Below are 25,831 nucleotides of genomic sequence, written 5' to 3' on the forward strand. Positions count from 1 at the left end.
TGAGCCCATTCGCATGAGGGGAAATCACCGCAATATTTGCCAAAATCTTCAGCTACACAAGTGTTGGAATGCTGGGTGCACCTGCAGCTTTGACTATAACCAAGCCAGGCCCTACTGCACACTCAGTGTAACTATCTGTCACAGGTCTATATTCAAGGGGGTTACAGTTTTGGGGGCTGTGTCATTATTCTCTGTAACAAAGCCAGGCCCTACTGCAGGGGTTCTGAACGTGGCGGGACAAATCGGATTCGGAACTCAAGAGCAAAAGCACCCAACTGCAGTGGCCCAGAAATGCTGACAGATGAACTGAATATCAATCACCAAGGCAAGGTGACTGGTGCACCTGCGGATGGCAGCTTTGGTGCTTGTGATTTGAGCAGGTCCGCCTCGCTAGGTCTCTGGGTCCGCCACCCGGCTTACCGGTGACCGACCAGGCAGTTTCCGTTATCTCTGGGCACACCTTCGCCCAGGCGAGCACAGATGACGCACCCGAGTGACAGTGGGTGGGTGGGTGACGGGCCTGCAGATTTATCAGTCTGAAAGCAATCTCGTGCTTTACTGCTGTCCCTGCGTCCTGGCAAAGGTGTAGCCTCACAGGCTGGGTACTGCCCTCCCAATCTCAGCAAGCCCTCTCACTCGGCTCAGCACTGAAATCGCCATTTCACCCTCTTCCCTTGCTCGCTCGGGGCCAGTACGGCCAAACAGAACGAACACCTGGGGGCAACAGACCCCTTCAGTGACAATATTGAAATTATACTGCCACCCTCTGTCCCATCAAAGCTATTAGACCTGTCATTGACAAGTTTCCCATGAAGTAATTAAAATAAAAATAATAAATATATATGTTTAATTGTAAAATTAATTTTTATACAGAAAAAATACTTATGTTGTCTTATAGGGAGTGGGTGGGATTTTTATAGCACATGGGAGCCTCAGAAGCAGAAAGGTTCTTTGAGGATGTACCGAGCAAGGTGGATAAGGGGGAACCAGTGGATGTGGTGTATTTGGATTTCCAGAAGGCATTTGATAAGGTGCCACATAAAAGGTTACTGCACAAGATAAACGTTCACGAGGTTGGGGGTAATATATTAACATGGATAGAGGATTGGCTAACTAACAGAAATCAGAGAGTTGGGATAAATGGGTCATTTCCTGGTAGGCAAACAGTAACTAGTGGGGTGCTGCAGGGATCGGTGCTGGGTCCTCAATTATTCACAATCTATATTAATGACTTGGATGAAAGGACCGAGTGTAATGTAGCCAAGTTTGCTAATAATACAAAGATGGGTGGGAAAGCAAATTGTGAGGAGGACACAAAAAATCTGCAAAGGGACATAGACAGGCTAAGTGAGTGGGCAAAAATTTGGCAGATGGAGTATAATGTGGGAAAATGTGAGGTTATCCACTTTGGCAGAAAAAATAAAAAAGGAAATTATAATTTAAATGGAGAAAAATTGCAAAGTGCTGCAATTCAGAGGGACCTGGGAGTCCTTGTGCATGAAACACAAAAAGTTAGTATTCAGGTACAGCAAGTAATCGGGAAGGCAAATGGAATGTTGGCCTTTATTGCAAGGGGGATAGATTATAAAAGCAGAGAAGTCCTGCTACAACTGTACAGGGTATTGGTGAGGTCACACCTAGAACCCTCCATATTTAAGGAAGGATATACTTGCTTTGGAGGCTGTTCAGAGAAGGTTCACTAAGTTGATTCCAGTGATGAGGGGGTTCACTTATGAAGATAGGTTGAGTAGGTCAGCCTATACACATTGGAGTTCAGAAGAATGAGAGGTGATCTTATCGAAACAGATAACATAAAGTGGGGGCTCGACAAGGTGGATGCAGGGAGGATATTTCCACTCGTAGAGGAAACTAAAACTAGAGGATAGTCTCAAAATAAGGGGCTGCACATTTAAAACTGAAATGAGGAGGAATTTGTTCTCTCAAATGGTTGTAAATCTATGGAATTCTCTGCTCCAGAGAGCTGTGGAGGCTGGGTCATTGAATAAATTCAAGGCGGTGATCGACAGGTTTTTGAGCGATAAGGGAATAAAGAGTTATGGAGAGTGGGCGGGGAAGTGGTGCTGAGTCCATGATCTGATCAGCCACGATCTTATTAAATGGCAGAAGCGGCTCGAGGGGCCAAATGGCCTATTCCTGCTCTTATTTCTTATGTTTATATTTCTTATGTAATCCTTCTCTTCAGTTGCAAACCCTGGTCATTCGTTACTTTCTTGATGGTCTTATTATACTAAAATCCTTCTGAACATCTATGTTTTGTATTCATTTTTCTTGAAGTTTTAAATAATGGAGGACCAGAGCAAGGCAAATTACTTTTGTTCTCGTGGTCTACTCCTACCCTCCTACACACTGAGTGTAACCACCTGTCACAGGCTGGATTCAGGGGGTTACAGGTTTGGGGCTGTGCCAGCTTTTGGTAGTTTTCTAATTTTGCATGTACACTTCTCACAAGCTCTGCAAGTTTTAATTCCGCATCAACTTTAAAAAAAGAGGAAACGCCTTGTGTTCCCAGTAAGAGGACCGCCTCCGCTCTGAGGGATAACAGAGCAGTCCTGTCAATCCGGGGGTGGAGGGGCGGCTGCTCAGGATTAAAAGGCGCCACACAGGTGACGCACAGAGCAAAGTGAAGACAGTGAGAGGAAGTGTTGGATGCTGAACGACAGCAGCGCATAAGGTAAGTGTCTTTATATCTCTGCCAGGGGTTTTAGTGACACTACATTTCCGTGTCAGCGCTGCAAACCTTCGCTAACTTCATGATCAATTCCCTTTTAGTGCAGCGGATAAACACCGTCCACTCCCCCCATGTGTAATCTGTCCTTTCTCTCTTGTACTGTACTGTGAACAAGCGCTACCGGGGAGAGTGAAATACACATGGTTCCGCTTTCGGAGTTGTGATCGGGCTGTTCATTTCCGCTATGGGATAGACCAATATGTCAGAGATACCTGGACAGTAACTAAAGTCAATCCTGTGGCTGGGGGAAAACTACAGAATGATCCACTCTGGGTGGAACTCTCAAGCGTTGTATCCGAGCCAACACGAGGGTATAATACAGAAACCCAGACGAACGTAAAAAGGTCAGATTGCTCGATTAAGAAATAGGGAAGATATGCAAGAACAGGAAGGTTAATTTAATGGAAGACGTCAATCAACCAAATAGAAATACCTGAGTTCTTTCCATTCAGAGTTGGTAAATGTGCGAGCCTTGAATTGGTATTCGCACAGGATCCAGACCAGTTATAGCACACCTGGGGGCCATCACCTATAGTGGGTAAAGTTTGACATGAACTAGGAGTGAGATATATCCAAGACCAGCAGCTTGGTGTATAACTTTACGAAGGATCAATTCAATGAAATAAGGGGAAAATTACTGCCTATGGAATGGTGGAGAATGTTCAACAACATTTCAGTGGAGGACAACTGGAATACCTTTAAAGGTGTAATGCTGAAAGTGCAGGATCAAGACACACTGATCCTAAAGCTCAGGCTGAACAAACCTGTCCCAACATTGATTAACAAACAAACAGTAAGAGGACAGTCAGGGAAGAGGTATAAAACATGTAAGCAGAACCATAACGGAGGATTGTCAATATTGTGTGATTACTTCCTGCAAGTATTCCCATGGGAGGGTCTGAGAAACATGCGCACTCCAGAGTGAAGCAAAGTAACACTAACGACTCTTTGATATGAATGAGATGAAGTCCTAGACAAGCTGAAAAGGCTCCCAATGAATAACTCACTGGGGTCTATGGTATATCCCCAAAGTGCTGAAAGAGCCTGAGGAGGAGATATGAGGCACTGGCCACCATTATAAGTGATTTGCTGGACACTGGGGAGACACCAGTAGATTGAAAGCAGGTCAGTGTGGTGCCCATGTTCAGAAAAGGGGATAAAACGGACACAGGCAACTACAATCTTTATTCAGTGTAAAATACTGGAATCAAATCAGCAGGAATCAATATCTGGAGCATCTGTCTCACATTATCCGAGAGAACAGTAGGCTCCGGATTCAGAAGGGGACGATCCCACCTCAAAAAACCTATTTGTCCTCTTTGAGGATGAACCATCTCAATTGCACTTTGTAAAGTATTATGCTATGCTGTACTTAGACTTCCAAAAGGCACCTCATAAAGTCCCTCATGTAAAGTTTGTAAATCAAACTCAATGCTGTGGGAATTCATTATAAATCCTAGAAATGGATAATAAACAGGTTGATGAGTCGAAACAGCTGGAATATAATTCAAAAGCAGAGAAGTCATGTTAAATGTATATAGAACCTGGGTTAAACCAAACTTGATGTGTTTTGCACAGTTCTCGTATCCACATATATTTTTTTAAGTATAGAAAAACAGTGGAGACGGTGGGAAAAAGATTTACAAGAATGATACCAGAACTGAGTGTGCACAACTATCTGGAAAGACTGGGGCTCCTTTGTCTAGAAAATAGGAAACTGAGGGGTGACCTGACAGAAGTCTTTCAAATTATGAAGCAGTTTTATATGGTAAATGTACTGAAGATGTTTCCACTTGCGGGGAGTATAAAACTAACAGACATAATTATAAAATAGTCACTAATAAGGAATTCAGGCGTAACTTGTTTATTCAGAGTGTGGTGAGAATGTGGAACATGCTACCACAGGGAGTGGTTGAGGTGAATAGCATTCAAGGGGAAGCTTGATAATTAAATGTAAGATAAATAAGAACATAAGAATTAGGAACAGGAGTAGGCCATCGAGCCCCTCGAGCCTGCTCCGCCATTCAAAAAGATCATGGCTGATCTGGCCGTGGACTCAGCTCCACTTACCCGCCCGCTCCCCATAACCTTTAATTCCCTTATTAGTTAAAAATCTATCTATCTGTGACTTGAATACATTCAATGAGCTATCCTCAACTGCTTCCTTGGGCAGAGAATTCCACAGATTCACAACCCTCTGGGAGAAGAAATTCCTTCTCAACTCGGTTTTAAATTGGCTCCCCCGTATTTTGAGGCTGTGCCCCCTAGTTCTAGTCTCCCCGACCAGTGGAAACAACCTCTCTGCCTCTATCTTGTCTATCCCTTTCATTATTTTAAATGTTTCTATAAGATCACCCCTCATCCTTCTGAACTCCAACGAGTAAAGACCCAGTCTACTCAATCTATCATCATAAGGTAACCCCCTCATCTCCGGAATCAACCTAGTGAATCGTCTCTGTACCCCCTCCAAAGCCAGTATATCCTTCCTTAAGTAAGGCGACCAAAACTGCACGCAGTACTCCAGATGCGGCCTCACCAATACCCTATACAGTTGCAGAAGGACCTCCCTGCTTTTGTATTCCATCCCTCTCGCAATGAAGGCCAACATTCCATTCGCCTTCCTGATTACCTGCTGCACCTGCAAACTAACTTTTTGGGATTCACGCACAAGGACCCCCAGGTCCCTCTGCACCGCAGCATGTTGTAATTTCTGCCCATTCAAATAGTATTCCCTTTTTTTGTTTTTTTTCCCAAGGTGGATGACCTCACACTTTCCGACATTGTATTCCATCTGCCAAACCTTAGCCCATTCGCTTAACCTATCTAAATCTCTTTGCAGCCTCTCTGTGTCCTCTACACAACCCGCTTTCCCACTAATCTTTGTGTCATCTGCAAATTTTGTTACACTACACTCTGTCCCCTCTTCCAGGTCATCTATGTATATTGTAAACAATTGTGGTCCCAGCACCGATCCCTGTGGCACACCACTAACCACCGATTTCCAACCCGAAAAGGACCCATTTATCCCGACTCTCTGCTTTCTGTTCGCCAGCCAATTCTCTATCCATGCTAATACATTTCCACTGACCCCGCGTACCTTTATCTTCTGCAGTAACCTTTTGTGTGGCACCTTATCGAATGCCTTTTGAAAATCTAAATACACCACATCCATCGGTACACCTCTATCCACCATGCTCGTTATATCCTCAAAGAATTCCAGTAAATTAGTTAAACATGATTTCCCCTTCATGAATCCATGCTGCGTCTGCTTGATTGCACTATTCCTATCTAGATGTCCCACTATTTCTTCCTTAATGATAGTTTCAAGCATTTTCCCCACTACAGATGTTAAACTAACCGGCCTATAGTTACCTGCCTTTTGTCTGCCCCCTTTTTTAAACAGATGCGTTACATTAGCTGCTTTCCAATCCGCTGGTACCTCCCCAGAGTCCAGAGAATTTTGGTAGATTATAACGAATGCATCTGCTATAACTTCCGCCATCTCTTTTCATACCCTGGGCTGCATTTCATCAGGACCAGGGGACTTGTCTACCTTGAGTCCCATTAGCCTGTCCAGCACTACCCCCCCTAGTGATAGTGATTGTCTCCAGGTCCTCCCTTCCCACATTCCTGTGACCAGCAATTTCTGGCATGGTTTCTGTGTCTTCCACTGTGAAGACCGAAGCAAAATAATTGTTTAGGGTCTCAGCCATTTCCACATTTCCCATTATTAAATCCCCCTTCTCATCTTCTAAGGGACCAACATTTACTTTAGTCACTCTTTTCCGTTTTATATATCTGTAAAAGCTTTTACTATCCGTTTTTATGTTTTGCGCAAGTTTACCTTCGTAATCTATCTTTCCTTTCTTTATTGCTTTCTTAGTCATTCTTTGTTGTCGTTTAAAGTTTTCCCAATCTTCTATTTTCCCACTAACCTTGGCCACCTTATACGCATTGGTTTTTAATTTGATGCTCTCCTTAATTTCCCTGGTTATCCACGGCTGGTTATCCCTTCTCTTACCACCCTTCTTTTTCATTGGAATATATTTTTGTTGAGCACTATGAAAGAGCTCCTTAAAAGTCCTCCACTGTTCCTCAATTGTGCCACCGTTTAGTCTGTGTTTCCAGTCTACTTTAGCCAACTCTGCCCTCATCCCACTGTAGTCCCCTTTGTTTAAGCATAGTATGCTCGTTTGAGACACTACTTCCTCGCCCTCAATCTGTGTTACTAATTCAACCACACTGTGATCACTCATTCCGAGAGGATCTTTTACTAGGAGATCGTTTATTATTCCTGTCTCATTAAACAGGACCAGATCTAAGATAGCTTGCTCCCTTGTAGGTTCTGTAACATACTGTTCTAAGAAACAATCCCGTATGCATTCTATGAATTCCTCCTCCAGGCTACCCCGTGCGATTTGATTTGACCAATCGATATGTAGGTTAAAATCCCCCATGATTACTGCCGTTTCTTTTTCACATGCCTCCATTATTTCCTTGATTATTGCCCGCCCCACCGTGAAGTTATTATTTGGGGGCCTATAAACCAAGCCCACCAGTGACTTTTCCCCCTTACTATCTCTAATCTCCACCCACAATGATTCAACATTGTGTTCATTGGAGCCAATATCGTCTCTCACAACTGCCCTGATATCATCCTTTATTAACAGAGCTACCCCACCTCCTTTCCCTTCTTGTCTATCTTTCCGAATCGTCAGATACCCCTGTCCCAGTCTTGGCCACCCTGCAACCACGTTTCTGTAACGGCCACCAAATCATACCCATTTGTAATGATTTGTGCCGTCAACTCATTTACTTTATTTCGAATGCTGCGTGCGTTTAGGTAGAGTGTTTTAATACTAGTTTTTAATCCATGATTTTTAGTTTTGACCCCTCCTGCAGCCCCTTTACATTCAGTGGCCCTTTTTGTTTTTTGCCTTGGGTTTCTCTGCCCTCCACTTTTACTCATCTCCTTTCTGTCTTTTGCTTTTGTCTCCTTTTTGTTTCCCTCTGTCTCCCTGCATTGGTTCCCATCCCCCTGCCACATTAGTTTAACTCCTCCCCAACAGCACTAGCATATATAAACAAATAGAAGGATATATTGACGGGGTGAGATGAAGTAGGGTAGGATGAGACTCATGTGGAGCATAGACCAGTTGGTCTGAATGTCCTGTTTCTGTGCTGTAAAATTCTATGCAACACTGGTACCTCATGAATGGCACTGAAATAGCTAAGACTGATCTAAAAAGAGACCTAGATATCTTGGTAGACTCAATACTAAACATATATAAGTAATCAACAGAGCTACTAGAATGTAGAACTACATCACCAAAACAGTTGAATATAAATCAGAGGAAGTCAATGATCAAACCATAACTGCTCTGGTTAGATCACATTTCAAGTATTATGTTCAATTCTGGTCACCAAGATACAATTGAGAGCTTCTAGTGCTGGAGGCAGCAGAGAGAAGATCAATGAGACTGATCCTTGGTTGCTGTGGTCTGAGATATGAAAAAAGACCAGTCTGGAAAGGAGGAGTCTGAGAGGTAATATTACAGAGTCAAAAGAAATAGTAAATGTTGTGGAAAAGGTAAATGTGGGAGTAAAACAAGGAGACAAAGGTTCCAACTCGTAAAAGATAACTTTAGGACTGATATCAGGACGTTCTTTTTAACATAGTGAGCAACACTTGGTTTAGATTTCCAGATGGAGTCGTACAGGTGAAAACCTAGGTTGCATTTAAGAAAGAATTCTATAATGAAATGGGAGGATTGTAGAGCACCTGTGGATGGATGAACTAATGTGGGTCAAATGGTCTTCTCCTCTGGAATTATCTTGTGATCTGTCAATACATCTATCCCTATAATAGTTTGTGCACAAGGACAAATATTTGAAAGTAGTGATGGAAAGCTCATTTAAACTATCAGTGTATGTTGAGGAATATATATTTGCCTTTGTAGTTTGTTCTATGAACGCAAGGCAAAATGGCTGCTGCAAGCATTATGGGTAGGATAAAATGCAGGATAAAATGATGCAACATGGGTGAAGACAGTTAGTCTAAGAAAGTGATGCACACTTCTGCACGTAGCCTTTAGAACCCCGAGGGCTAGATTTTACACTTTTGTGCAGATCGACCAAAAATGAGTGTTATTTCTGGCATGGGTCGTAAAAATGGGTTTTCAGGTCGCCGCTTGTCGCCCATTTTCAAAGCCCTTAGTCTCCATTTTAAAAATTGGACGTTATCGCGAGCGATCTGAAATGGGCGTTAGCGTTAAATTTCTCTGACCTTCTGCTGTAAAGTGTCACCGTCCTTAGCAACGGCATGGCAACGCTCATTTCCCGTGATTCAGGAGGTCAGGGGTCATCCTTATATACGCAGAAGAGGAGACAGAGAGAGAGAGGGAGCAGAGAGGGACTGAAACGGTGAGTGGGTGTGGTGTGTGCTTGTTTAGCTGTTGTGGGAGCCACAAGGGAGATTCACCAGCAGCAAAAAGCCAACTAAGTACCAGGAACATAGCTGGCACTGAGTTTTTGTCCAACAAATAACACATAACATGGAAGGGATGGAGGAGGCCCTGGAGCTGTTAACCAGGAACACTGGTGGCAGAGGGCTCCCAGTGATCCCAGAGCGCGGCACTGCACCCCAAGATGCTGCACCCCCATTGCCATGAGAGCCAGGAGCAACATCTTGCTTCTAGCTAGGAGCACATTCCCACCTTGGGACCATCCTCTCATGTATCTGTCGAAGCAGCGGTTCGGCCGTCATCCCCCTCGCCCCAATGAAGCAGCATCTGAGGAGCTCCTCGGCCAGGCAGCTTGGAGGCAGGAGGGGAAGGGATAGAGGTGGGGAGAGAAGCAGCAGGGGCGGGGTGGGGGGGAAGGAAAGTGAGGTGCATGGCCGCAGGTGTTGTCTGGGGCATATTTTTAGGTTGCTGCTGCTATTTTGGGGGGAGGATCGGTGCAAGGGGCGAGGGGACTACCTTGTTGGTTTGCATTTGTGTTCTATATTGTGGGAAATGGGGACCATTGTAATGATGTAAATGTGACAAATTTGTTGTGGGCTGGGGCGGGGGTGGGGTGGGCTGGTTTTTACAGATATACTTATCATTTCAGACAAATGGTCAGAGTAAATGTTTTTTATTTAACATAACCTTGTTGCGCATTGGCTCAGCTAGCTGCACTGTAGACACACTGGTGATTCCTTAATATGAAAGGGTATAATTACACTTAACTTCAATCAACTTAAACTTTAACTGTCACCAAGGTAATGCACACCATGGATGTATGACCTGCACACCCAGCAGTGTTTCAGCTTTGTAAATACCACCAACGTTATTTCAAGCAAAGCGCTCATTTATGAGCTCCTGACATCAGAGTCTTGCAGCTATGATGCCACCATCTCCCTTATGAGCTGGCATACCTCAGTGATAACCACTTTGTGGAAGCGCAGTCTCCTAAGGCAGGTAGTGTTGCACAAGTTGAGGTAAGACTGCTTCACCCTGTACTTGCGGGGGGTGTAACGTCTGATCCTCCTCATCGGTCTGTCACGTCTTGCATTGGCCACATGATGCTGCCGAGTGTACCTTCTGCCATCTCGCGTCTGCAGCATGTGAGTCGTCATCAAGAGAGAGTGAGAAATGGCAGGCACCATTCCAACAGCTATGTGTTTTCCACCGATTGTTCACAAAGAATAATGCCCCTACTAAGACATCTAGTAAATTCCAATCATCCACAGTATGAAAAGATGTTTGTTCAGATGTTCACAACACCTCCAATCACCTCCAGAGTAAATCTGAACTCCCCCAAGGTTGAAGCAGAGCAGCCTTTTAAATGATGCGACCTGCGATTTAGAACATGGCGTCCATACCGCTGTGAGTAGTTCCGGTTAGTTCAACTTTTGAGCAGCATTTTTTTCGGTGAGCGATATTATCGGTGAAATGTGTACGAGATGCAGACAGTTAGTTTTGGCAAATGTGGTCTTTATGACAAAAAACAGTGGGCGGTCAGTATTATTAAATCTCGGTGTTAATTACGTGCCGAAAGTAATGCTGGGTGATATTCTGTGCGTTGGGATCGCCCATTCTGATGATTGCGCCCCGTATTATTTTTTTCAGCGGTACGCACATGCGGAAAATAACACTCGGCGATAAGTGACCGAGAAATGGGAATCAGTTTCCATTTTGTGGCTAAGTGGGCGATATATGGGTATTGCACCTCATTCCAGCGTTAAAATTGATGTTAAGTGGGCGGTATGCATGCAAAAATAATGGAAATTCTAGCCCCTAGCCTCAAGATGACATATCTGGAGCACACCAGACAAACGCCCGTTTTACTTAGTTTCCCCTTAACCGCCGAGAAAACCGATGAGAATAATGGTGCAAGACCCATTTTCTCGCCGGGTGATTAGTTTCAATTAGTTTTAACTTAAAAGTGAAAATTTTCACCAGCATTACTTACCAAACATTAGTGTTTTTTCTGGCCGGGCAGTCGGGTGTTGAGGGGCTCTCTAGGAAAGTCTAGCCCTTAAACATTTTAAATGGCTTAATTTACCAGCTGTGCAAGACAGTATTTCAGATTAAATGAGGATAGAGACATGGATAATGGAAGGTGGCTGACTGTCAAGATGTTTTTAGACAATGAAACAGAATCTGTTAAGGATGAGGCCTGTATGGTTGTGTAAGTTCAGCAATCTGTTCGATGACCTAGAGTCATAAGCTACCTGCAGAAGTTAAACCCAACAAACTCGGTGTCACAAATTCAGCCATGATCTAATCAAATAATTAATCAGGCTTGAGGGGCTGAATGGCTCCTAGGGCTTCTGTTCCAGGGGCTGCACTAATCTTCCTGACTGGATGAGCTTTGTCAATTGCTATCTCGGCTATATCGATCCATATGTGTGAGTGTTGCAGCGTGGAAGAGCAATGAGTAGCAAAAGGCTGCCAATTATTATTAATAACTTTTATTTATATAGAGCCTTTAACATAGTAAAACATCGAAAGGTGCTTCACAGCAGTGTTACAAGACAAAACAGATACATTTGACACCGAGCCACAATAAAATATGGCAGATGACCAAAAGATTGGTTAAAGAGGCAGGTTTTAAGAAGCGTCTTAAAGGAGGAAAGAGAAGTTGAAGGAAGGAATTCCGGAGCTTAGGGCCTTAGCAGCTGAAGGCACGGCTGCCAATGGAGGAGCAATTAAAATCGGGCTGCTCAATAGGGCAGAATTGGAGGAGCGCAGATATATTGGAGGGCAGTAAGGCTGAAGAAATTTAGAAATAGGGAGGGGTGAGGTCATGGGGGGATTTGAAAAGAAGGATGAGAATTTTAAAATCAAGGTGTTGCTTAACTGGGAGCCAATGTGATGGGTGAACAGAACTTGGTGTGAGTTAAGACGTGAGCAGCAGAGTTTTGGAGACTCCAAGTTTACGAAGGGTAGAACGAGGGAGGCCGGCCAGGAGTGTGTTCGAATAGTCAAGTGTAGAAGTAACAAAGGAATGAATGAAAGTTTCAGCAGCAGGTGGGCTTAGGCAGAGGGGCAGTCAGGCGGTGTTACAGAGATGGAAATAGACAGTTTTCGTGATGCAATATATATCAGACAACTTTCTCCAGGGAGCTGTGCTGAGGCCTTACCATTTCCCTTTGTTTTATAATTTTTCCAAATATTGTACATATCTTGGTTTTGCTAGAGATGCCTTGAGACCGAAGTCTTTGTTTCACTGATGTTCATCAATCAACCGAGGTTGTTTCAGCACGTTGGTTAATGAGAAACAATAATATTTGAATCTTAGACATGTAGAGATTAAATAACTTGAGACCAATTCTACAGAGAAGATTGTAAATGTTTCACTGCAGACCAACACTCAGTTTGCGATTCTTCATAAGCCAATTTCTCTGTTCAGTTGCAAACCCTGGTAATTCATTAACTTTCTTGAGAACCTTATTGTACCAAAATCATTTTGGATATTTGTTTTATATTCATTTTTCCTGCAGTTTTAACCAATGGAGGACCTGAGCAAAGCAAATTGCCATTTCACCCTTGACCTATTCAGAAAGCTGGTTGAAAAAAATCAAGCTGGCAACATCTTTTTTTCTCCATTCAGCATCTCCAGTGCGTTGGCCATGGTTTATCTTGGAGCAAAAAATAATACTGCATCTCAAATGGCAAAGGTATGTATAAAATTACTCTGAGTAAAAGATGTAGCTGAATTTTTTTTAACTGTCTTGTGTGTGCATTTTGTTTGATAATATCAGTTTGCCAGAAGCATGGACTTATGGGCTCGACCTTCCACTTCAGATCGCTGGGCTAGTGCCCATATATCGCCCAAAATGGCAGGCTATCGCCCATTTTGATTAAAAAGTGGAAAGTTGGGCCAGAACAGCGCCGGAAAATTGCTGGCCCAACTTTCCTGTCACATCGTTGAGGTGATCGCCCGCATCGCCCAGCGCAACTTTCAGCACATCGCCCACACATCGCCCGGCTTATCGCTCACTGAAAATATCACTGGAGAAAAGCTGCTATTAACTGGCCTTCCTCACAGAACTCAACACTACGGACGCCATTTTGAACATTGGAGGAAGTGAGGAGGCAGCTTACACAAGGGGCTTATCATTTGTGAGTTATTTAAGGGTCGTTTACTGATAGATCCACTCACATTTATATTTATATTTATATGTATATTTATAATTTATATTTTATATTTTCTTTAGTATAAAGGGCATTTATAACAACAGTGATAGTGATAATAGTGATAATGATGGAGCCTGTAGCTTCTCTACCATTATTTGGTAGATTATAACGAATGCATCTGCTATAACTTCCGCCATCTCTTTTCATACCCTGGGATGCATTTCATCAGGACCAGGGGACTTGTCTACCTTGAGTCCCATTAGACTGTCCAACACTACAGCCATACACACTTACAGTGCCTCTGAGCTCCCTCTCACTCTGTCTCCTCTTCTGCACATGTCATCATGACCCTTGACCTCCTGAATCGCGGGAATCGTGCGTTGCCATGCTGTTGTTAAGGGCGGCCACACTTTACGGCAGTAGGTCAAAAAACTTTAACGCTACTGCCCATTTGATATCGCTCGCGGTAGTGCCCATTTTCAAAACTGTAAACTAGGTGTTTTGAGAAAGGGCGATGAGCCGTTGATCTGAAAACCCTTTTTTAACGCCCACGCCGGAAATAATGCCCATTTTTGGGCGATAAGCACAAAAGTGGAGGTTCTAGCCCATAAACTCATTGATAGTTTATATGCATCTAATAGTAATAGGTATCATGTCTCAATATCCTACGTGTAACTAGCAGTAATACTTTAACTCACTGATACTCACCCTGAAACCATCGCCAGAACCCCCCTGCACTGCACCAGGTGAGGTCAGTCTCTCCAGTTGATGCCACTTATAACAGGCCCGATCTCTCTCTCTATCTCCTTGGAATCTGGTTTGGACTCCGGTTCTGTGTGAAGGTGACAATTCTGAACTGCGAACCTCAGTCTGAGCTGATCTGTACTTGGTCTTCACATGTCAAACCCGGTCGGCACAGACCAACCGGAACCAAACCGAGAGATTGCGCAAAGGGCAGTGAGCTGAGTGTTTGGGGCACTTCTCACAGGTCACATTGTCCTAAACTCAGCTCAGTACCAACATTTCTAAACCGCTCCATGTGCTCGGTCTCAATAAATGAGGGATGGGAACCTATGCAGGGAGACAGAGGGAAGTAGAATAGGGGCAGAAGCAAAAGATAGAAAGAAGAAAAGTAAAAGTGAAGTGCAGAGAAACCCAAGGCAAAAATCAAAAAGGGCCACATTACAGCAAAATTCTAAAGGGGCAAAGTGTGTTAAAAAGACAAGTCTGAAGGCTCTGTGCCTCAATGCGAGGAGTATTCGTAATAAAATGGATGAATTAACTGCTCAGGCAGCAATTAATGAATATGATATAATTGGCATCATGGAGACATGGCTCCAGGGTAACCAAGGCTGGGAACTCAACATCCAGGGGTATTCAACATTCAAGAAGGATAGACAGAAAGGAAAAGTAAGTGGGGTAGCGTTGCTGATTAAAGAGCAAATTAACACAATAGAAAGGAAGGACATTAGCTTGGATGATGTGGAATCTGTATGGGTGGAGCTGCTGAATACCAAAGGGCAGAAAACGCTAGTGGGAGTTGTGTACAGACCACCAAACAGTAGTAGTGTGGTTGGGGACAGCATCAAACAAGAAATTAGACATGCGTGCAATAAAGGTACAGCAGTTTACATGGGTGACTTTAATCTACATATAGATTGGGCTAATCTAACTGTTGCAATACGGTGGAGGAGGATTTCCTGGAGTGTATGAGGGATGGTTTTCAAGACCAATATGTCGAGGAGCCAACTAGAGGGCTGGCCATCCTAGACTGGGTGATGTGTAATGAGAAAGGACCAATTAGCAATCTTGTTGTGGGGTGCCGCAGGGCTCAGTGCTGGAACCCCAGCTCTTTACAATACACATCAATGATTTAGATGAAGGAATTGAGTGTAATATCTCTAAGTTTGCAGATGACACTAAGCTGGGTGGTGGTATGAGCTGTGAGGAGGATGCTAAGAGTCTGCAGGCTGACTTGGACAGGTTAGGTGAGTGGGCAAATGCATGGCAGATGCAGTATAATGTGGATAAATGTGAGGTTATCCACTTTGGGGGAAAAACACGAAGGCAGAATTTTATCTGAATGGCGGCAGATTAGGAAAAGTGGAGGTGCAACGAGACCTGGGTTTCATGGTACATCAGCCATTGAAAGTTGGCATGCAGGTACAGCAGGCGGTGAAGAAGGCAAATGGTATGTTGGCCGTCATAGCTAGGGGATTTGAGTATAGGAGCAGGGAGGTCTTACTGCAGCTATACAGGGCCTTGGTGAGGCCTCACCTGGACTCCCTTTCTTTCTGAGCCCCCATTCCCCCTCTCCCCTCTCCCCCATTCCCCAGTCTCCCTCTCCCCCATTCCCCAGTTTCCCTCTCCCCCATTTCCCAGTCTCTCTCCCCCCGAGCCCCCATTCCCCACTCTCCCTCTCCCCAAACCCCCATTCCCCAGTCTCCCTCTCCTCCATTCCCAGTCTCCCTCTCCCCGAGCCCCCATTCCCCAGTTTCCCTCTCCCCCATTCCTAGTCTCCCTCTCCCCAAGCCCCCATTCCCCACTCTCCCTCTCCCCGAGCCCCCATTCCTCAGTCTCCGTCTCCCCGAGCCCCCATTCCACAGTCTCCCTCTCCCCCATTCCCAGTCTCCCACTCTCTCACTCCCCCATTCCTCAGTCTCCGTCTCCCCGAGCCCCCATTCCCCAGTCTCCCTCTCCCCCATTCCTCAGTCTCTGTCTCCCCCCTAGCCCCCATTCCCCACTCTCCCTCTCCTCGAGCCCCCATTCTCCACTCTCACTCTCCCCGAGTCCCTATTCCCCACTCTCCCTCTCCCTCTCCCCGAGCCTCCATTCCTCAGTCTCCGTCTCCCCGAGCCCCCATTCCTCAGTCTCCGTCTGCCCGAGCCCCCATTCCCCACTCTCCCTCTCCCTGAGCCCCCATTTCCCACTCTCCCTCTCCCCGAGCCCCCATTCCTCAGTCTCCCTCTCCCGGAGCCCCCATTCACCAGTCTCCCTCCCCCTGAGCCCCCATTCCTCAGTCTCCCTCTCCCCAAACCTCCACGTGGTCGCTGCTCTCGGCTGCGGTGATCAAGTGACATCACCGAGCCAGAGGTTCCACTGAGCAACAGCCGGTGAGGTCACGGAGCGGGGGAGGGGAAGGGAGGAACTAACCACTGGATGGCTAATCTCAGACTTGGTCAGTTTCACTTTCCAGTTTCACTTTCAGGAACCAATTCCTCAAAATCAGGTGATCCCAGTGGCTATAAAAATATTCAGGAAGACAAACATTGCACAGTGTTTCGGCTGATCTGCTGACTGAAGTACAAGTGAAATCCAGATCACCATCATGAGGTCAGTAATCACTTTGCTTTACACAACATTATTAGATGTACTGACATTTTAAGGAAATAACAGTGACATTGACCACGATATTAACGCAGAGACGGGATCAGAGTGCGGGTGAGGGAGGGGCGATGGCGGGCGACCAAAGCACAACATCGTGGAACGTGTGCAAATATCCTATTCAATGGGGATTCCTCTTTATCATTTTACTTCCGGCTTTCGTGTCCCTAATGCACGTGAGCGGGCGTGACACTGACCTGCATGATGCGATTTCACCTCGACCACTGACAGGGCCAGTTCACAGAGGCAGTGGAGGAGGAGGTTTGCAGTTAGCTACATTGGGCTGGAAGGAGTGCAGGCAGAGTTATGGAAGGAAGGAGGACAAAGACTGCACCCAGGTTTAATCAGGCGTCCCTGGATGTCATTGGAATCCTCATCTGATGAGGTGTGCTGAGCGGCTTGTTCCTCTTCACCTTTAGTTCTCGCTGCTGTGCTGTGTTGTGCAGAATGCAGCTCACCACGATTATGCTGGAGACCCTCATTGGTGAGCACTGAAGGGCGCCTCCAGACCTGTCCAGATACCTGAAGCGCAACTTGAGCATAGCAATGGCTTGCTCAATAACACATCAGGTTGACAAATGGCTCCTGATGTAACGCTCCTCAGAGGTATCATCAGGCAGGTTTGAGGGGGATATCCTTTGTCACCTCGCCCTTAAGGCTGGTTCCAGGTCTGAACATGTTGAGGATTCTGGGCTGCCGCAGCATGATAGCACCTCCCAGGGAATCTGGCGCAGACCTGCATGAACCTTTTTTTGTGGTTACATACCTGCTAAACATTGATGTAATGGAATCCCTTGCGGTTGACAAATACTCCTGGTTAATCTGTGGGGTGCTCGGATTGCCACGTGTGTGCAGTCGATGCCAGCCTGCCCCTGTGGGAAGCCAGCCAAAGATGTGAATCCGAGTGCCCGCTGATTCTGGCTATTGTCATCACAGGGGAAGTTTATATGCCTCCAGCACTGACAAACAACCCATCAATCACCTGCCTGATGCATTTACTTGCAGCCGACTGCGAGATCCCATGCATGTTGGGTTAGGGCTACGTTTCACGTATTTGACTGTTTGACTTCTCCGTGACCCTCTCCCAGGTGTGAGGGGTTAATATCAAAGCCATTGATTTCAAACCCACTGAAATGAGTGGAGCTGGACCTATCTGTTTATAGCTGAAACATGTTTACAGCAAGGCAGCTGCCTCAGGGCAAACTCCTTCCTAAACCTGCCTCCCTGTGACTGCTGCAATGAAAATAGAACATTTCTCACAGCAGGAGACTGGTGACGGTGGAATTACTCACTCTCTGTCTCTCTCCACTCCCTGTATTCCCTCCCTCTCTGTGAGAGCTGGGACTGGTGCATGCAATAGGTTCCAGAGGGTGGCAGTGTAGGGTTATTAGTTGCATGCATTGCGACTGTACAAATAGATTGTGCATTTTATAAAAGACACAATCAGCAATCTCGAAGTGTGTTGCTAATGGTTACTCAAAGGATGTGCTGTTTTATAACAATAAACATGTATCATTGTCAGTGTGCCGCTGGTTTATGAAAACAGAATCAGTCAACTTTCATGTGAGTGCTCGGGGGAAGGGTTTGGGATCTGTCCCTGGGTCTGTGAGCACTCGGGGAAAGGGTTTGGGATCTGTCGCTGAATCTGAGAGCACTCGGGAAGGGTTTGGGATCTGTCCCTGGGTCTATGAGCACTCAGGGGAAGGGTTTGGACCTGCCCCAAGTTAATGTTGTCTGCTCTCTGCAGTAACAGAAAATGTGTCCAAGCAATGTCCAGAACTTTAAGTTTTTGCTGTCGATATTTTCGCTGAATCTTACACTAAGTTATGTGGCACAGTAAATAATACAGATGGGATTAGACAGTTGCAAAGGCACATTGATAAATGAAATGATTACGAAAAACTAGCAGATGGAGTTCAGTGTGGGGAAATGTGTGCTCATCCACTTTGGAGCCAAGAAATATCGGAATATTTTCCAAATGTGACAAGCCTGGAACTGCGGAGGAGCAAAGAGATTTAGGGGACCATGTACAGAAATCATTAAATCTAGTGAACAGGTACAGTAAATAATGAAAGGGGTGAATGGATTGTTTGCCTTGATCTCAATGGGGCTGGAATACAAAGGGTAGGCGTTATATTAATGTTGTATAAAGCTCTGGTTAAACTACATCTGGAGTAATGCATTGAGTTCTGGGCACCTCACCTCAGAAAGGATATATTGCTCCTGCGGCGGGTGCAGTGCAGATTCATTAGAATTTTACCAGGGCTAAAATGGTTATATCATGAGGACAGCTCACATAGACTCGGCTTGTATTCCCCCAGATATAGAAGATTAAGGGGTGACCTAATTAAGGTGTTTAAGATGATTGAAGCATTTGATTGGGTAGGTAGAGTAAAACAATTTCCTCTGATGGGGGAGACCAGAACAAGGGGGCATCAGCTTGAAGTTAGAACTCAGCCAGTCAGGGGTGATGTCAGACAACACTTCTTCACACAAAGGGTAGTGGAAATCTGGAACTCTCTCCCCCAATAAGTTGTTGCGGTTAGGCCAATTAAATATGTCAAAACTGTGATGATAGAATTTTGTTAGGCAAGGGTATTAAGAGTTACAGAACCAGGGTGGGTAGATGGAGTTGTGATACAGATCAGCCATGATAAAGTGAATGGTGGAACATGTTCCTATGTTCCGACCTATGTTCATATTAAGGGATAATCGTGGATTTCTGCTGGCACTCATGAGCCAATTGTTCATTTTATGTTGCCTCCAGGACCCTTACGGGATTTCTAGAGGTTTCCCCCAAACTGAGCGAAACCAGGCAGTCAGGCTGCAGGGAGGTGTTCTGTGCCCACGTGCACTGACCTGCACATCTGTTCTGCTATTGTGACTTTACCAGCATTGCTACATTGATTATATATGAGCTATAAATGTAAGTTAGATACACATAGCGGATGCATTGACAGTCATTTTCCAACATTCCACAGATTCTGGATCAGTTCCTATGGAGTGGAGGGTAGCCAATGTAACCCCACTTTTTAAAAAAGGAGGGAGAGAGAAAACAGGGAATTATAGACTGGTCAGCCTGACCTCAGTAGTGGGTAAAATGATGGAATCAATTATTAAGGATGTCATAGCAGCGCATTTGGAAAGAGGTGACATGATAGGTCCAAGTCAGCATGGATTTGTGAAAGGGAAATCATGCTTGACAAATCTTCTGGAATTTTTTGAGGTTGTTTCCAGTAGAGTGGACAAAGGAGAACCACTTGATGTGGTGTATTTGGACTTCCAGAAGGCTTTCGACAAGGTTCCACACAAGAGATTAATGTGCAAAGTTAAAGCACATGGGATTGGGGGTAGTGTGGACATGGATTGAGAACTGGTTGTCAGACAGGAAGCAAAGAGTAGGAGTAAATGGGTACTTTTCAGAATGGCAGGCAGTGACTAATGGGGTACCGCAAGGTTCTGTGCTGGTGCCCCAGCTGTTTACATTGTACATTAATGATTTAGACGAGGGGATTAAATGTAGTATCTCCAAATTTGTGGATGACACTAAGTTGGATGGCAGTGTGAGCGCGAGGCGAATGCTATGAGGCTGCAGAGTGACTTGGATAGGTTAGGTGAGTGGGCAAATGCATGGCAGATGAAGTATAATGTGGATAAATGTGAGGTTGTCCACTTTGGTGGTAAAAACAGAGAGACAGACTATTATTTGAATGGTGACAGATTAGGAAAAGGGGAGGTGCAATGAGACCTGGGTGTCATGGTACATCAGTCATTGAAGGTTGGCATGCAGGTACATCAGGCGGTTAAGAAAGCAAATGGCATGTTGGCCTTCATAGCGAGGGGATTTGAGTACAGGGGCAGAGAGGTGTTACTACAGTTGTACAGGGCCTTGGTGAGGCCAGACCTGGAGTGTTGTGTACAGTTTTGGTCTCCTAACTTGAGGAAGGACATTCTTGCTATTGAGGGAGTGCAGCGAAGGTTCACCAGACTGATTCCCGGGAAGGCGGGACTGACATATCAAGAAAGACTGCATCAACTGGGCTTGTATTCACTGGAGTTCAGAAAAATGAGAGGGGATCTCATAGAAACGTTTAAAATTCTGACGGATTTCGACAGGTTAGATGCAGGAAGAATGTTCCCAATGTTGGGGAAGTCCAGAACAGGGGTCACAGTCTAAGGATAAGCGGTAAGCCATTTAGGACCGAGATGAGGAGAAACTTCTTCACCCAGAGAGTGGTGAACCTGTGGAATTCTCTACCACAGAAAGTTGTTGAGGCCAATTCACTAAATATATTCAAAAAGGATTTAGATGTAGTCCTTACTACTAGGGGGATCAAGGGGTATGGCAAGAAAGCAGGGATGGGGTACTGAAGTTGCATGTTTAGCCATGAACTCATTGAATGGCAGTGCAGGCTCGAAGGGCCGAATGGCCTACTCCTGCACCTAATTTCTATGTTTCTATAAGATGGGCTTTGATTATTTTGTTCTCTTACAGCAACACACTGAACGATTGTTTGAAAGCGAAACTCGGCGAGCTTCAATGTCAATTCACGTGGGCCCCACAGAAAGACAGTATTGACTTGGAGGACATGAAGTATAGATTACACAATTTAATACAGGCTGGTGTGAAATATCAGGCCATGTCTTACAACCACCTCGCTTTTGTAAACTGTCTGCAAGGCAACTGTGAAGAGGCAATTCAAAACTTAAATGAAGCTGAAAAAATTCTGAGGGAAAATCATGAACATGAATTTAAAAGAAGAAGCATCATCACCTATGGAAACTATGCCTGGGTATATTATCACATGGGCCAACTGACAGAGGCCCAGTCCTACCTCGACAAGCTGGAGAGGATCTGTAAACAATTGACTGATGGCTCTCGGTATACAGCGCTGATACCTGAAGTATACGGGGAGAAGGGTTGGTCACTGTTGAGTTCTGCTGCTCAATACTATGAAGAGGCAAAGGAATGTTTTGAGAAAGCTCTGGAGGAAGATCCTGATGATACTGAATGGAATGCTGGCTATGCGACTGTTCTGTTTCGTCTGGAAGGAGGTCCTGGTATCTCAGAGAATGGTGAACCCAGTCAATCAGTGAAGCAGTTGCGACGTGTGCTGGAACTTGATCCAGATGACTCTGTCGCCATGGTGCTGTTGGCTCTAAAACTGCAAGAGTCCAAACAAAAGGAGAAAGCACTGCAATTAGTTGAACAAGCATTGCAGAAGTCCCCTGATCTTCCATATGTAACTCGTTATGCAGCAAGATTTCTGAGAAAAGAAGGAGATGTGGAAAAAGCTATGGAGCTGTTGAAGAAAGCATTAAAAATTATCCCACACTCTTCCTTCTTACACCACCAAGTAGGTCTGTGTTACAGAAACAAAGTATATCAGTTGATCAAACATCCAGGCAGCAAAGACCCTCGCAATCCTGCTTTTCAACAGAAAGCTGAATTGATCAATCAATGCAAGTACCATTTTGAAAAGGCATTTGAGCAGAAGCCATCATTTATTTTTGCACGATTAGATTTTGCAAAAATCTGTTCATTAAATGGGGAATATCTCAAAGCAGAGAAGATCTACAGCGATTTCCTGCAATTAGAAGATAATCATCCTGATAAGCAGTCCGTATATTTGCAGATTGGGTTATTTGAACTGCACCAGAAAAGATCGGAATCAAATGCCATCAACTATTTTCTGGAAGGACTTAAATTTCAACGTGACACAAAAGCTTGGCAATTGTGTCATGAAAACTTGAGAAAGATTGCAACAAAACAAATTGACAGGAATCCCAGAAACAGCAAGGCCTTTGGTGTTCTTGGGTTACTGCACCAGCAGGATGGGAAGAAGTGCAAAGCTATTGAATGCTTTGAAAAGGCCTTGGAGTTTGATTGTGGCAATGAAGAATATCTAAGTGCTCTTTGTAAATTACGCCTTTCTATCAGTCAATGATGACTAACCCAGCTAAAACTAAACACATTGGGTGGAGTTTCTGCTTTGGCGCAATTGGGAACTTAGTTGTAAATTACGCTACATAGGTTACAGTTCAAGTTTCCGCTAGAATGCATTTGCATACTCACAGACATAAAATCTTTAATGAACCAGCCTTTCACCTGCGGGAAACCTGATTTTAAATGACTGAAAATGACTTAAAGGTAGATATACAGAACCATTTATTAGTTTCATTGTTGTACACTAGTCAGTTTGTAAGTAAATTAAATATAATAATTTGTAAAACTTTTAAATCATGCCTACTAGTGCCCAGGGGCCTAAGAAAATGAGCTCAATTTGAAAACCCTCCTCAAACGGGCGCAATTGGCAGAAACTCGCCATCCTCGTTATTTCGATCTGTGGGCGGGGCCAGTTTTGTAGATTTTTAAACCAGCGTTAAAGATCACGGAATACTTGATTTACGCTTGATGTAAATCTTGCTCGAGTTCCCGTGATCTTTTGTGCTGGTTCGGCAGATTTCACCTGGATTGTACTGATAAAACGAGGGCAAATTAGCAGAGGCTCTATCCCAGTGTTTGAAAGATGCTGTGATGCTCTCTCATCTATGAACAAGTTTGGCAGGATACTCATCCAACTTATATTATTTAATATACACTGTTAATACTTTCAGTCGAAGCGGCCTTTTGTTTGTAAATGCATCGATATTTGTGAGTACAGTCCCCACCGATTTCTCTGCTTTACACAGGATGGCCGGTATCACGCGTGAAGAAGGATTATTTTCTCTCTCTCCCTGTAACGAGCCGCCCGCAGCTCCCTGATTTCTAGCCCCTTCAATGGAAGCAGTTAATTTCCATCGGGTGACTTATGGCTAAAGGATATAATAATAGATTTAAATGGCTAAAATTAATAAAGCTTAATAGTTGCAGATATAGATTTTCCAACCAGAATTATTAATTTGCTGTAATATCAGAGACTGTGTTAAAATAACCAATAAAAAGAAACTGTACCTAAAATGATATTTGTGTTATTGATCTGTGCTAATGCTGACAGTAAGTGTCACTCATAGTCCATACTTTGTGATGGTGAACTGTACCAGCTCTGTAAGGAACATTCAGACCAGCCTTTAACACAGCTGTTGATTGTGGAGTGAAACATGGCCCTTGCACTGCTAGCTGTAGCCATAGTGCTATTAGAGAAAGGTTAGGAAGAAATGGTTGGGAAGGTCCAGAGGAATGGGACAATGGGAGAACCTAACATTGGGAGAGGCTGCAGACGCCTCACATCATATTTAGACTTATTGGTAAAGCAGCCCCTGAAGGGTTCAGCCCTTCTGTGAAGGTATTGTTTCAGCTCTGTGCAATGTTGGAAACTAATTTTTTAAGACATTGGAGATGTTACACAGACAGCTGAGGGACTAAATTGGAGAGCCCTGAAGACATAAGAACAAAAGAAATAGGAGCAGGAGTAGACCATTTGGCCCTTCGAGCCTGCTCCGCCATTCAACAAAATCATGGCTGATCTACTACCTCAACTCCACCTTCCCGCACTATCCCCATATCCCTTAATTTGCTTTGTTCCCAAAAATTTAGCTACATCTATCTTGAATATAATTAAAGATTGAGGGCTAGACTTTCCGTTATTTTTGCATGCATACCACCCACTTAACGTCCATTTTAATGCTGAAATGAGGTATAATGCCCACAATATCGGCGAGCGTGACTTTCAGCACCTTGCACACATATTGGCCAAAATCTCGCTCGCTGAAAAAATTGCTGTGAAAAAATTGAACTGACATGAAGTAATCACAGCGGTAAGGACCCCATTTTGTAAATCACAGGTCGCTCCATTTAAAAGGCTGCTTCAACTTCTGGGGAGTTTGGATGTACTCTGGAGTTCTTTTAATTTATATGAACATCTAAACAAACATCTTATCATACTGTGGATGATTGGAATCTACTTTAGGTGTCTTATTGCTTGTGAACAATCGGTATTATACTGATAGTTACTGGAATGGGGTCAGCCATTTCTCAGCTTGTCTTGATGACACCGCAGATGCTGCAGGCTAGAAATGGCAGAAGGTATATTCGATAGCATTATATGCCCAATGTAAGACGTGCCAGACTGATGAGGAAGACAAGATCATACACTCACCACACTTACAGGGAGAAGAGGTCTTACCTCAACTTATCCGAGAACACCTGCCTTCGGAGACTGCGCTTCCACAAAGAGGTTATCAGTGAAATATGTCTGCTCATCAGGGGAGATCTGCAGCCTTCCAGCACCATCAGGACCGCACTGTCCTTCAAGGTCAAGGTGACCGTGGTACTGTCGTTCTACGCGTCGGGTTCCTTTCAGGCCTCCGCTGTCGACATTTGCGCTGTATCTTAGCAAGCCACACATTGCTGCATTAGACAGGTCACTGAAATGCTGTAGGCATGCAGGATGGACATTATCAGCTTCCCTATGACCACGGAGGCTCAGACTGAGAGGGCTCTAGGATTCTACCGAATTACTAAATTCCCCAAGGTGTAGGGAGCAATAGACTGTACACACATCGCCATGCGGGCACCTTTTCAGGATATAGAGGTTTTTCAGAACAAAAAAGGATTTCACTCCCTGAAGGCGCAATTCGTTGTCGACCACAACCAGATAATTATGGCAGTGAATGCCAAATTTCCAGGCAGCATCCATGATGCTCACATCCTGAATGAGAGCGCTGTATCTGACATGTTTACCAGTCAGCCACAAGGTCAATGCTGCATGCTTGGTGACAAAGGATATGGCCTCGCCACCTGGCTGTTGATCCCCCTGCATGACACCCACACAGAAGCCGAGAAGCGGTACAATTAGAGCCACAGAGCCACATGCAATATTGTCGAGAAAACCATTGGTGTGCTCAAGCAGCGCTTTAGATGCCTGGACCACTCAGGAGGTGAGCTACAATACCACCCTGAGCAGGCAGCTCAATTCATGATCGTGTGCTCCATGCTGCACAACTTGGCTATCAGGAGGGGACAAGAATTGCCAAAAGGGACTGACGGTCCACCTCAGGAGAGGAGGTGGACGCTGACCTCGGGCCAGACAATCAGGCTGACGATGCAACTGTGCTCACGCCCCCCTCC

The 25,831-nt window shown here is 44.7% G+C and overlaps 1 protein-coding gene across 3 annotated transcripts; it reads left to right on the forward strand.

Annotated features, from left to right (window-relative positions):
- The first annotated feature begins 2,557 nt into the window (after positions 1–2,557).
- LOC139264257 (interferon-induced protein with tetratricopeptide repeats 5-like) lies at positions 2,558–23,428 on the forward strand. Of its 3 annotated transcripts, none has more exons than XM_070880424.1 (4): positions 2,558–2,692; positions 12,741–12,917; positions 16,586–16,710; positions 21,257–23,428. In XM_070880424.1, the coding sequence occupies exons 3-4, from the start codon at positions 16,706–16,708 to the stop codon at positions 22,707–22,709; spliced, it is 1,458 nt and encodes a 485-aa protein (XP_070736525.1). In that variant the 5' UTR covers positions 2,558–2,692; positions 12,741–12,917; positions 16,586–16,705; the 3' UTR covers positions 22,710–23,428. The 3 variants fall into 3 exon arrangements, with proteins under 3 accessions (XP_070736525.1, XP_070736526.1, XP_070736527.1); XM_070880425.1 differs by lacking the exon at positions 2,558–2,692 and adding an exon at positions 3,029–3,093; XM_070880426.1 differs by lacking the exon at positions 2,558–2,692 and having other exon boundaries at positions 12,878–12,917; positions 16,574–16,710.
- Positions 23,429–25,831: the final 2,403 nt, after the last annotated feature.

The sequence above is a fragment of the Pristiophorus japonicus genome, chromosome 5 (assembly GCF_044704955.1).
Source record: "Pristiophorus japonicus isolate sPriJap1 chromosome 5, sPriJap1.hap1, whole genome shotgun sequence".
Classification (NCBI taxonomy): Eukaryota; Metazoa; Chordata; class Chondrichthyes; family Pristiophoridae; genus Pristiophorus; species Pristiophorus japonicus.